Raw genomic sequence first — 13927 nt, forward strand, 5'->3', positions numbered from 1 at the left:
TATATAAATGTGTCTGAAAACAAAGCAACTGAAGAGATTTGCATAGAACTCTGACTGGTATTAAATTGTAATACAGATTCTGGCTTAAAAGTGTGAGAAAGTATCCTGGGAGTCCTGATGCTATTTATTTGTTCTTGGTCTTGCAGTTTTTTTCTCAAGAATTTATTATAGGTTGCTGTCAGAGAGAGTAATGGAGAGCCTTTGGGTCTTGCCTGTTAGGATTTTGTGATTTTGTTGTCAGTCAAGTGGGAGGTTATGGAAGAGGTCTCAGACAGGTTACAGATGTGCTGGACAGGATTCAGAGTGTGTGTGAGGAGGGGGCACGTGGGCTAATCCTGGAGACCGAAGAGTTTCAGTGCTACTATAATTCACAGCATTCATCTAACAAGGTTTTTGCTTCAGCAAAATGTATTGCATTTGAATGTGGCATCTGTTGTTCTTTTTGAGCTGGGACGTGCCCAGGAAGGCGATGAGTGAAGAGTTGTTTATGTCCCTACTGAGTTTTGGAGTCAGGTGTAGGTGTTGTCCTAGACTGTCTACATGCATGTTAGGCACTGCTTAAGGAACTGCCCTGGGCACTCATGCTAACAGTGATATCACAGTAGCAGCTTAGGAGACCCAAATCTCTGTAAGATCATCTATAAATTGGTGGTTGGAGTTTTACAAAATGTTTCACCTTTGCTTTGATTGTGCTGAAATAAAAAGGGAAAACTCGCAGCAACACAAACTGTTGAGAGGCTTTTTCCTTGCCTTTTCCAAAGGCACCTGGAACCTTTTTGGTAAATGGAACCTGGGTACTGTACTTCTGTGGTGGTTTTATTTTTATTTTGTACTCAGACCTCGTTCTTACTTCGAAACTGCAGTTCTGTGGTGTTCATTTATTTAGATACCTTAAATCCAGGGAACAGCTCTCTGTGGGCTTTCTTTAGGTCCATTTTTCACATTGCTGTGAACTATTCTCAAGGTTCATTAAATCAACTTCTTGAATTTTTTAACTTCTATCAATAGTTTGACATAGCTTAATTGCTATACAGTTTGTTCTGAAAAGCATATTTATTCAGAAGGCAATGAATCTTGTTTAAATATAGTCAACTGCATTGACTTTGTCCCTGTTTTATCTTCTACTTACTGCTCAGACGTTTGGTAGTAGACTTAGAAGGTCACATCTGAAGGAATTCTGTACCTGTACAGAGTTCAGCAGGATGGGAAGTCTGTCCTGTCTGCAGCAGATGTTCCATTATGTCCATTATATGCACCAGAAAATTACCCTTTAATATAAAAACACATTTTTATACGTGAGAACTGCAGTTGTTTGCAGTGTGTGACGCTCAATAGATTGTAGTGCAGGGTAGAGAGCTCAGAAAGTTCCCAGGTCAATCCTGTGTGGCCATGACCACTCTGGTTTTTCCTCATCTTGGCTGTAGTTCATATGCCTTGTGAGGCTGCTTGTTCTTACTTTGCAGAAATGTGATTGTGACTCAGAGCTGAGGTGCAGAAGTGTTTCCGTCTTTCCAAACTCCTCTATACAACAGTAACATCTAGTTCCAGAAAGAAAAAAATATATAAAAATGAAGGGGGTTATTAAAGGGGTGACCCAGAAGATATGAGGAGGTGATTATTTTACTATTCCCCAGTGTGTGTTTATTTTGAGCCTTGATCAAAATCACCTTTAAGACTTTTTTTAAAATCCACCTTGCTTAAGTAAAGAATGGCATAGCATACACAATGGAAACCAAAACTGATCAAAGAATGGAACCGTATCCAAACAAAGAAAACAAACTCTCATAAGTCAAATATAAAAGCATAATAAGGCACACCTAAAGACATCCTGTGAAACAGCTGATGGTATCAAAAAAATAATAAAACTTCTCAGTTGTTTCAGGATTACTAAACTATCTATTTGCTTCTGCTTAGGTAAGATGATTCAGGGAAAAAGAGGTCATAGCAGAATAGCTCAGGTTTTGGGGGTGATGGTGGTGTTTTCCATGGAGAAGTTAATGGAATACCGTTTGTATTACTGTTGTCATCCTCTTGAGAGGAGAGTCTGGCTGTACTGGAACAGCTGAGGAATCACGAGGGCATGTAGAGATGAGGCATTTGGAATGGCCAGACCTACCTGCAGTCCAGAGTCTCATTATTTTAGCAGCAGGTTTTCAAATTGCTGGGAAGTGTGGAATCACTTTTATCAGCTGCATGCAGTTTCTCCCGTCTTCCCTTTATTCTGATTGTTTTTGTTGCTCTTTTGTGGAATAAATCTGGGAAGTGATCATTTAAAAGTAAAAATGCCCTTTTCAGGGACTCCTTTTTAATTAGATTATTTCAGGTTTTGTTTTGCTCAGAGATCAAATAGCTTTTGGCAGTTGCACTCTAGTTGCTCAATTTCCCTTTCTGTTCTTCTCTTTAGACATACTTGTCGTGTTTATGCCACTTGTATTGATAGAGTTGTGTTTGGTTTTTTACAGTGACGACAGTTCCTGTCTCACCTCTTTGATGGAAGAGGACTATGACCCAGAAGTGAACTCTTCACTGTAGAACGAGAAGCTCTTGTGGATTAATTGTGTCCCTTTAAAAGCAGCACCCAGTCTACAAAAAATAGAGTAGAAGAGATTATTTTTGGACCTGGCTTTTTTTGTTCATGTGACCTATGTTTCAGCATGTAAATGGTGAAAAACAGGGAGAACATTTGTGCCTGCTTCTGAGCTTTATATCAAGTAGTGCTTAGCTCTGTGGAGCATTAGCCAAGTTACGTGAAGACTAGAGTATATCCTAACATTCATTTTTTAAATATTTTACCTTTTTTTAGCAGATGTATGTGATAAAAATGAAATTTATATTTTAAGAGCACTTGGGCAGATGCTTCTTGTTTAGATCTCAGCATTTAGGGCAAACATTTTTATGTAATATCTTTTTTTCCAGAGTGTTTAGGTTGATCTGCTGCAGATCATGAACTGTCCAGCAGCCCTGAGTGTATCTGTTCAGTATTAACCATGATGTTGCTCTGAATGTTGTCACGCAGACTTGACAAACCTTTTTGTAATGTAAAGGCTGATTTCTGTACTACCACGACCAGAGGAAATTTAATGAGGTGAACGTAGGCGTGGCTTTTTTTAAATACAAATTACCTTCTTAGGTATCTTTTTTTTGTAGTGAGAGTGCAAAGAGAGGGTAAAATGAGCAGCTGAGGGGGTGAAGGGCACAGTTGGCACGAAGTGCGGCCTCTCGTGCTCTGCTTCGAGACGCACTGTTGCCTCAAGGCTGGCCTTCCAGAGCTCTGGAGAAGGAAGGAACCCAGAGGTCACTGAAGCACACAAACTGAGGACATTGGACTGCAGAGGCCAAACTCAGGGTAAGCCATCACATGTATTTACTACTTTGTTTATATTGTGTTGACTTGTTTCTAGATAAATTAAAGTTGAAAAATAAAGCAAAAGGGTGAATTGGAGAACCTTCCATAAGAAAAGGTGGAATTCAGTTATACAGAGCAATGGTGAAATGTTCATCATTTCGAGCAGTAAAAAATCCTATCTTATGTCAGAAAGAATGTAGGGGTGCAGGAGCTGCCATATGGTTGTCATTCAGGTCTCTGATCTGCTTTGAATGTCTCTTTACATCACTAGTTGGTCAGATTTGATTTACAGCCTTTAGAATAAAACATGCAGTGATCACCCCTTTGCAGACTGTGAGACAATGAGCAGTGAAGGATTGTACCCCAAATTTTGTCATGTCTTGATTATTATATTGCCTTGTATGGCTTTTCTATGCCATTGGTCCTCTTTTCTTCCCCCTCCATGCCCATTCTGTCATAAACCTCATGGGTGTGTTAATTGTAAACAGGAATTAACTGGGAATGTTGAAGTTCTTACCTGTTTCAATCAGAGGAACAAAGTCAGCAGGAGAAGAAAAATGCTCAAGTATAATACAAAAAACTTCAGTACTTTTCCCCTCCTATTTGTATAGGCCAAACTTTGAGAGATAAATTGTATTGTTATTTTAGTTTGGATGACAGGGAATGTTCTCTTCATTTACAGAGCCTGGCCATGAGGTTTGATGCCTCATTTTATTGAAGGGAGACACTGGACCTAAATGGCGCAGCATGACTTTGTTCCTGCCTGGCTTAACTTCTCAACACCACAGTCAACCAAGGTAACAGTAACACAGATCAGCTCCTTTCACAGCTCTGACCACGGGTAAAATCAGCATGTTGGATTCTCTGTGATTCTGTGTGAGACAGGAGGATTTGTGAGCCGTTCTGATCAGATCCAGGCTCATTGATGTTGCTGGCTAATCAATGCAGTTATGGATGCTGTATTGAAAACTCAGACAAGAATGTGGGGTTGGTGGTTTTTTCAGTTAGCCAAATGGCACTGCTGTGCTGACAGGCTCCTGGAGAGTCCAAGTGAGTGCCTCATTATGTGACTTTTTACTTTCTGCAGTCCCCTGCAGCCACCTTTGAGAAACATGGAGAGCATCTTCCACGGGGAGAGGGCCGCTTTGGCGTGAGCCGCAGGAGACACAACTCTTCCGATGGATTTTTCAATAATGGGCCCCTCCGAACTGCGGGAGGTGAGTAAGAAGGATCAGAATACAGCCTGAGAGCAAACATTTTGAGATATTCTACAGAATGAAGAATTCAGCAGAACAGAAACATTTTCCCAAACTCTGCCTTTTCAAAACATCCTATGAGGAAGTTGTCTACTCTCTCCTCCTGGGCAATGTTCTCAGGCCTTAAGAGGTTTTCATAGTAGCTGTATGTGCATTGTGTAGCTTGATGTGTTTTCTGATATAATCACACAGTACTTAGTAAGTTCAGCTCAGCAGTTACTTAGTGAACACTGGCTGAACAATGAGAAAAACAACCTGATATTTCCAGTATTCGGCATATATTGTTGATTTTTTTATTTGCATCCTTATTTCCTTTTGTTTAGACTGCTGGCATCAGCCGTCCCTTCTCCGCCACGATTCTGTAGATTCTGGTGTTTCTAAAGGAGCTCACGTTGGGCTTTCTGGCAGTCAGCCTGGCTGGCATGGTCCCTCCCGGGGCCATGATGGTGCGAGCCAGCGTGGAGGAGGAGGAACTGGAGTTCATCGCCACTGGAATGGCAACTTCCATTCTCGGAAAAGTTCCGCCTTTCAAGAAAAGCTGCCTGTTGAATCCAGGGAGGAGAAGAAGGAAGATAAAGAGCATTTGCAGTTTGAGGAGGAAGACTTTGTAAGTGTGTAGCTTGTCACTAGAAGCAGAAGGTGTGAGAAATGGCTTTTCAGATCTTGTTTGTATTAGCATTGATAGGTGGTGAGGATCTAGAGTTGCATTCCATTCAATGTTTGAGACACAACAAATTTAACAAAATTATTCCAGCACTGATAGAATGCTGATTGGTCCCAGAACCCTCAGGACTTGAAGACTTGTTGGATTATGGGGTTTGGCTCATATGTTTTGCCAAATGATTATTGTGAACTGAAGGCATTGTAACATTTGAGCCAGGTCTTCAGCAAAACCTGTAAGGTAACAGAGGAAGAGTAGTTGTATTGACTTTGTGGCTTTGCTTACAAAGCCTTTTTTTTTTTTTTTTTTTTTTTTTTTTTTTTGCTCCTAGAAATACATCTGTTCAGCTTATCTTCAGTCTGCCTGCTTCAGTCTTCCTGTCTCCTTCACTCTAATACATGTCAGTGTTTGTGATAACCTTTCCAGGCTTGTTCATGACATGCTCAGACCTTTGCCACTGTCTGCCTTGAATCTTCTGGAACAGTATTATCAGAGATGTTTTCCTCTCTCTCTTTGTTAATCTGTGGATCAGGGTTTCTTGAGCCATTTCTTCCATCAACATCTCCAGTTCACCAACTTTCTTCTTATTCAGCATTTTGATTCATGTGGTATTATCAGTATGACAGTCTCTTACATCCTGGCTCGATTTTTACTGGAATATCTTTAGTTTTTCAAACTTTATCAAACAGTAGTTGGACTTACGGCTTTCATCCTTACCATGTTCCTTCCTTAATGCTAATGCTTTGAGAGAAGTGCACCTTTTCTGCTTTCTCTTTTCAATTTAATTCTATTTCTCCTGACCCCTGAAGAATGTTATATTATCAGACCATATGTTTTTCTTTCTATATCTTTTTCTTACTGTCTCTAGGCTCTTCTTGACCAGTGTAATAAGGAGAATATCCTCTGTAACATTCTGGTAACTCTGTCCCTTCCCCTAGTGGAATTCCTCTGTCTTCATCTTCACTGCTAAAACCTTTGCTGCCTCCTGTAATGAGAGGTTCTGGTGATACTGTGCACACTCATCATGAGGTTTTTGCTGTTTTATTCAGCATTTGTCTCTGGAAGGCTGTTCAGAGCCAAAATTCTTGTGGCAGTTTGATGGCTTCTGCTCAGGAATTTACGAGTCAGAGTGCAATACATGAATACCCACAGCTGCTTCAGGCCAAAATCCAGAGCCTACACTTAAATTGCCACAGGAGGCAGTTTGATTTAAGCTGCTGGGATTTTTTTCAGTGGAGGGCCTGGGAAGTGATTGCATGCTCGTGTTCAGCTGCTTCTGCTTGGAGCAGGAGTCTGCATCACAGGGTGGTTAACAGCTGGAGAGTGAGGATAAAGCTTGTGTGGATTTCTGCTACCTGATTTCTCAGGAATACTGTAATTCAGGCTCTCTATAAGCCTGTTTTTTTGACTGTCAGAAGTCTATCGAAATCTGTAGAAATATTGCAATGATTGCAACTGTGCAATCTCTTCTCTATCTTGGTCTAAATCTTTCTTCCATATACTTCATTCTATTCTTCAGTGCCTTGATGAGTCCCTTCCCCAACTAGATGGCTGTTTCTTCTCTAATTACTTCCCTCATTTTTAAGATGATAATACCACACACATGCTGGTTAGCAGCAAGCTCTGTTTAGTAGCTCCTGTGCTATCTTTGTCACAGTGGTAAAACTGATGTGTGCTGTGGTTTAGTGTGTAGCTGTTCGGCCTTCATGGCTGACAACACTTAGTTCCTGAAAGGTCTGCAAGCAGGCTGTTAGTCTGAGTGTGAGCACCCCTGCTGTAAAACTGACCTGAAGCTATAAATTGAAGCACTTAAACAGAGGAGTTTCTGGAGACTGAGGTGGGAACTTATGCTGTGGTGTGATATTTTTTTCCTTACTCTTACGGCACAGAAATATCTACTATTTCAGATGCTCACTATTAGAGTGTTATGCTGTCACCACAGTAACTGACTTAGGAGGAATTCATTAAAAAGAGGAAAAAGATGGCTGTATTTTGAACTGAGGTTATTTGGGACAGAGGAAGAGGAATAGCTAATCAGGAACACTTCTCATTGAATGCTTAGATTTCCTTCACTCTGCTTTGAGCTTGGACATGTCTAGTTGTTCTACCCAGTTGAATTCTGAAACTGAATCCTGTGTAAGTCTGCAGAGAGCACCGAGTCTGCATGCACTCTTGTCCTAAAAAGTGGATTCTGAGGTTTGATACAAATTCAAATGTAGTGCTTTTTTGTCAGTATATTCCTTTACATTATTAATCTAGTATTGGGTTTTTTTAATTAGCTCATGCATAATTACTTTATTAAAATATTTATGAAATGAGGATGTATTCTTCATATACTGATGACGTGGATTCTATTTTATTTTTTGAGCTGCTGATCAAATACCTAATTTTTTTATACATGTACCAGTTGGTAGAATCTACTTAATTATAGTAGAAGACTAGAAGAGTTATACTAAACCCTCTGGTAGTTCCATTGGGAATACAGCAGAAACCAGGGAGAAGGCAAACTCAGTTTTTAGATGTCTTGTGGCAAAGCAGTCTCTTCCACTTCAGGTGCTGTTCAGAGAAATCTACCCATACTCTGGGTTCCTGGAAACAAAATGTTAATACTGATTTATTTTTTTTATTATTATTTTGTTTTGTTTTGTTATGTGTGATGTAACAATATATTCATTTACATTGTCTTTTTACAGCCATCTTTGAATCCAGAAGCTGGAAGACAAAACAACCAGAACAAACCTTTAGGGACACCTTCTGGAGTATGGGGTAGGTAAAGCTCACTGTACACAATGCTGGTGATGGAGCAGAAAGTTGTAACCGATGTTTAAATGCTGGGGTTTTCACTCAAAAATATTTTAAAGATTTAAGTGAAGCAGACAGTTTGCTGCTTTCTGTCCTTTGTTGTTTTCCTCCCACAATCTTCCCTAATCTCTTGGCCTTTTTGTCTGTTTGGAACTGTGCTTGTCTTGTCATAAAAAAAAACAGCCAGTGGCAGTAATGTCACTGTTCTGTGTTCGCTTCCTGTCGTGCTGCAGTTACAATTTCACACAGACATCACTGGAAGGGCAGAGCAGATTGGAGTGGACTAGACATTAGTTCCTGACTTGGGATCTTCATAGTGGAAATATAGCAAAGCTGTCATAGTTCTGTGGTTTGAATTTAGTTGATTTTTTTAAACTCAAGACAACCTTTCTTTTGATCCTGGACTGCTCTGTGAATCTGTGCCTTTAAAAATGTGGGACAAGATACCAATTCTAGAAGTTAAACACAGATTTGTTAATATCTAGTGGATTAGTTGGGTTAGATATGTAAATAGTACAAATGCAAAAGAAACTCAAAAACACTTCTTGCAATACTGTTGGGTTGTATTTTTTATGTGCTTGTCAGGTAGCTGATGTTCTGCTCAAAGACATTTGACAACATTTATGGGGTTTTTATCTGTTTATACTATTAGTATTTTTTAAATTGTTATGCTCTTGGAAATGTGCTTATTTGGCCTAAGAAATATTAACTGTGCTTGTTTGTAAAAACAGTGTGTCTTTTGAGGTATAAGTTACATAAATATTTTTCCTGAGTTCACTAACGTGAACTAACAAAGCTGATCCGTGGTTGCTCAAAAAAAATGGTCATACCTGTTCCGATTTCTGTAGAATGATGCAAGGCTGTTAACTGATATCACTGTAGGTTTTTCCTTTCAGCATCAATGGAGCTGTTGTGTTTAAATTAGAAAAGATTGTATTTAGATATCCACATCCAGCGTCTTCTCTCAAAGCTGAAACGAAAGAGCAGCTGATGGTCTCAGAATCAGATATGCAGTGTCCAAGATGGAGAGGGAGGAACTGGAGCAGTGTACTGAAGCTGTTCTGAAACTGCAGATCTGTATTTCAGAATATTTTGTTTTGTTTTTACAGAAAACCCCCCTAGTGCCAAGCAACCTACCAAGATGCTGGTCATCAAAAAGGTTTCAAAAGAGGATCCTTCCGCCGCCTTCTCAGCTGCATTTACATCACCTGTTTCTCACCTGGCAAATGGCAACAAAGCCACCACCATTGTCCCAAGTGTCTACAAAAATCTGGTTCCTAAACCTGCAGCTCCTCCTTCCAAGGTACAGGGGGTTCCTACCAAATTAGTGAACTGTAGGTCAAAAGAATCTACCCCCCCAACAAGTAGCACAAGTTGGAATCCAGTAGTTTCTGAGCAGTGGCTTTTACAGTAGAGGTTTATTTACTACTAAAGTTGTTCTCTGTTAAAATGCCTTTTGGGTTTGTCCATAGGGAGAACTAACCTCTGACTACACTGTGTTCTATTTGAATGGGTGTGACCTCATGCATTTGACAAATCCTTATCTTAGCAAGACAAAATGAGCACTGCTGGAGAGGTGGAATGTGTGCTGTTATGTGCATGAACTGCTCACATGACTACCTTGAAAAATCTTTATTGGGTTACAATACTTTGATGTGTCCAGAACAATTGAGGCTAAGATCAGATTAGATTGTAACATCCTGCAATTCAGGTGTAATTTAGTTGAGCCTTAAAAACAATCTGGAAAACCCATGGGGTTTGTGCTATAGTTCTTTTACTGAAGGAAATACAGTAGTGCTAAAAAAGATCAAGTAATTTTTTTTCCTTTAATTCTAGGCTTAATCTTGCCCATTTTTCTGAAGAACTGACATGTATAGATGCCTTAGAAATTTTGAAGAATTGATAGTAAAAGTATTTAAAAAGCTAAAAAAAAAGTTAGCTAGGTTATTCTTTAAAGAGATGTTCAGACGCTTTGAGTTCCAAAATGTATTAATTATTAATGCTGGCTGCGATATCCCAACAGAATCTTCCTTATGATTACAGCAGGTAATTCTTACACACTTCAAAGATAAAAGCAAAATAAGAGACTAACAGCTTCTTTTTGTAATAAAGCAAGTTTAGAGCTTCTTTCCCTTTTGTAAATTTATGTTAATTCAGGTTAAATTTTGCCAGCTACAGAAAAAATTCTAGTGGCTAAAATGATTATCAAATAATCTTGTCTAAACACTTAATTTGACAGCTGATCTACTTATTGGTAAGATGAGATAAGTTGGCCCATTAGAAAGATTATTTATAAAGAGTTTTTCATTCCGCACACAGTTTTCAGTCTATATATATATGTTCTTGTCTAGAATAGGTAAACAAAACATCTTCTAGTGGGTAGGAAGCCTTCTGTGGCTTTTTTTTTTTGCTTTTTTTTTTTGCTTTTTTTTTTTTTGCTTTTTTTTTTTTTTGCTTTTTTTTTTTTCTTTTACACTTTGGGTAGATATAGTCTGGGTTTAGTCTGAATGTTTTGTGTCTTCTTTGAAACAAAACGCCAGAGATACAGTTTCTGACCAGACTGTTAGATTGTCTCTGGCTTCAAAGTAAACAGAAAATTCATGGACCACCTTGCATACAGCTTGTCTCTGTTACTTACTCGCTGTTGTATGCAAAGATCATTTCTGAGGTGTGAATGCTGTACCAATGTAGAGATTGAGAGATGAAAATGCACCTCTGAAAGTTATGGAAATGTGTGTTGCTACCGCTGCTCATGATGTACTCCTTGCTTGACAATGTAGAATTTGGGCATAAAAATCTGCTTAGCTAATGAGGCAGCTTTAGAAGCAGCTACAAGTGCAATAGTAATTGCACAGCAAGTTGCTCCTTGCAGCTTTCTGTGCAATAACTGTTGCATTTCTTGTAGCTGCTTCTGATGTCCATGGACAGAGGTTTTTCATTAATTCAGTCAAGGAGCTCTTGAAGCTTTTCCTAACCATGTTCTGAAATTAGACTATGTAGGTTTTGACTCTTCAGATAAAAAGAGTACATTATTCAGTGCTCATAGTTTGGATAAAACTGACTATGATCTGAAGGTTCAGCATCCATCAAAAATAGTGGTAGGGCTTTTTTTTAAGCTTGCTTTGCATGTTACATAGTTCATTTGCATTTCAGATTGTTTATCTGTATTTAAATCAGAAATTATGGCAGTATGTAGTGGTACCTGCCTAAATTCCTTTTAATTAAGTTTTTACTTCACTGAATCCAGTAGGCCTGGATTACACCTGGATTTATACCTGAAATATTGCAGTATTGATAACAAAACGTTCTTTGGCTAGTGGGAAAGATATGTAGCTCAAGAGCTCAGTCACATTAAGCAGGCTATAAATATGTACTTAGTGATTTAGCTGCTAATTTCTAAGTGTTTATGCACTGACGTGGTGCTGTGATTACTGGGGCAGTGTGATATTCTTTGGTGGTGGGGATTGCAGTGGGAAGAATTATCTGCTGATGTCATCAGCAGTGATTTGGTAATGAATGGTGACCATTAGCAAAACCAAAGGGTGGGTATCAGCATATCCTTAGCCAGAAAAGCCATGTGCATTGATGCCTTTTTAAAGTCACAATCTTAAAGCAGCCTTAGTAGGATGCCTTAGCCTGAAGGCTTCTAGAAAGTTATCCAGGAATTGCAGTGCATGAAGGAGTAGAGGAGTCAAAACATTCCTTTCCGCAAAGTCAGCAGTATTGGAAAGCTGTCACAGGAAAACCGAATGAAAAATGGTTTTGTTAAGTTGAACCAAGTAGTTTAGAAAGGAAGAGAACTGGTGGCAGTGAAACAAGTGTGTTCTTTCTGGCTAATCGAGATGGCAAATAGCTCGCAGTCAAGCAATCCTTGAAGGTCACGTTCAGGCACCCCGGGAAAGCAATAGGAGTCTGTCTTTGGATCTGTCGGAGCTGTGAGCTGCCCCTTTGTGGAAGCCTGGAGAACAGCACTGGGCAGCTGAGAGCTGGGAATGGAGCAGTGCAACCCTGGAGCTGTGGAGAGAAACTTCTTGTCAGAGTCATACTGCACCCTCATTTTAGTACAGGCAATAAATATTGTGCAGGTCAGGATATTTCTGAGGTTTGAAAGGGGATGTTTTTAATGTGTGCTGTGAATGCCATAGAATCTATTTGATAGTGTGGGATGCTCGTCTTTAAGTTAGAGTGGAAGAGTAAAGCTGATTGCCTCCTCATGCAATGCATTTTTTAAAAAAAACATAGAAGAACCCAGTAGACAGTGACAACATACTGAATAGTTGAATAGAACAGCCTCTGTTCTCACTGTTGGCAGATTGCAAGTTCTGTTGCATCTCAGATTTAACTGAATCCCATTTGTGCATGAATTATTTTACAAGTGACTTGAAGCTGGCTTCAGAAGTCCAGTGGGTCAAAGGAACCTGTATGTTTTAATGTTCTGACAGTGTCTTGCTAGTGCTACTTGGTACAAGTTTCTTCTTAGTATTGTTTTTGTAAAGACTCTCACTTAACAGTGTTTGTCCCTGACTGATAAGAGAGCTTCAAGAACAACATTCCAAGTAACAAAAATTTATCTTGAAGTCTTTGCTCTTCAGCCAAATGGCCAATGTATTCAAAGGGATACAGCAGAGAGTATCCAGGGCAAAACAGCAAGTGATCCTGCACTGTAATAAACTGGCTGCTTTTGCTTCTTTTACTTGTTATTGTTGCTAAATTGGTACAATGATGGACATTTTCAGAGCCCTAGGAAATACATAATATTCATTCTCACTCTAAACAAAACTACTGCATGTTGATCATCTTCCTTACACAGGGGAACTTCCTGTCAAGTGATTGGAAGCCTTTCTTTGTGGCATGCAGTGTTCCCCTAAGAAATGTCATTTTAATTGGTTTTAGTTTGGTTTTTTTTTAATTTCTCATCTGTGGATAGCTCTAAGATGAATTGCATTACACAGTGGTGATTCCAATTAATGAAGGGCAGTGCTGGATTTTCTCTGTGAGCTCTTAATAGTGTTTTACTGAAGGGTGATGCCCATGAACCAGAATTGTGTGTGATTTGGGGAAAACAGAAGATGCCAGGGGAAAAACGATGGGTGTTGAAATAAATCTGTTGAGACCGTTCTTGGAGAGGGAAGAAGAAAATCCATACAACAGCCAACATAATGTTGTTTATTTATTACAGTACTTGCAAGCAACCCCTTCTCATGCCTTACCATTTACTGTATTTTGTGTTCTCTTCAATACAGCCAAGCCCATGGAAAGCCAACAGAAGTGAACATAAACCAGGCTCGCTGTCCTCCACCCGTGACTCTGCCTTTACCAGTCCAGTGTCTGTAACCAAACCAGCGGTACTGGCAAGTGGCTCAGTCCTCACCTCTCCCAAAGAGGTAAGGCTTGGGATTAGGGATAGGGTGGGAGCTTTTGTCACTATCACCTACTAGAGCATAAACATAATAATGCCTCTCTGCATGTGATAGCTACCTTTGCACCCTTGAGGGATGACTCACTTGTACATTCTTAGCACATTCTGCCACATCAACAGTACACTAAAAGAAATAAAAATGGGGTTTATCTGGCTATAAAGCCATTGGTGTTTGTTCAACTGTATAAGAATTTCTTTCCAGTAAAAAAAAATGTACTAATGCTTGAAATGGTGTTGTGTAACAAGACATGCGTCAGTTTGGTGTTATGGGAGTGCATATACCAAGAGCTGATGTGAATAAGTAGGCAAATTGATTCCCATGATGTTTTTCAGTATAGGAAAGGAAGGGGAAGGAAGGTGATCTGCCTAATTTCCTTTCTCTCGAACAACAGCACCAGCACTCAGTTCTGAAGGGGCTGAAGGAGTTTAACATGTGTACATAT

General features: G+C 39.5%; 1 protein-coding gene across 1 annotated transcript in view; it reads left to right on the forward strand.

Annotated features, from left to right (window-relative positions):
• Nucleotides 1-13927, forward strand: part of GPBP1L1 (GC-rich promoter binding protein 1 like 1) — a 31602-nt gene that overhangs the window by 12183 nt on the left and 5492 nt on the right. Inside the window, exons 2-8 of the mRNA XM_083867536.1 lie at nt 2463-3346; nt 4029-4143; nt 4434-4563; nt 4926-5209; nt 7957-8029; nt 9175-9368; nt 13309-13449. Of these exons, the coding sequence (XP_083723662.1) occupies nt 4084-4143; nt 4434-4563; nt 4926-5209; nt 7957-8029; nt 9175-9368; nt 13309-13449 (882 nt within the window). The 5' untranslated portion in view covers nt 2463-3346; nt 4029-4083. The remainder of the gene's footprint in view (nt 1-2462; nt 3347-4028; nt 4144-4433; nt 4564-4925; nt 5210-7956; nt 8030-9174; nt 9369-13308; nt 13450-13927) is intronic.

The sequence above is a fragment of the Zosterops lateralis genome, assembly GCF_965231275.1.
Source record: "Zosterops lateralis genome assembly, chromosome: 9".
Lineage (NCBI taxonomy): Eukaryota > Metazoa > Chordata > Aves > Passeriformes > Zosteropidae > Zosterops > Zosterops lateralis.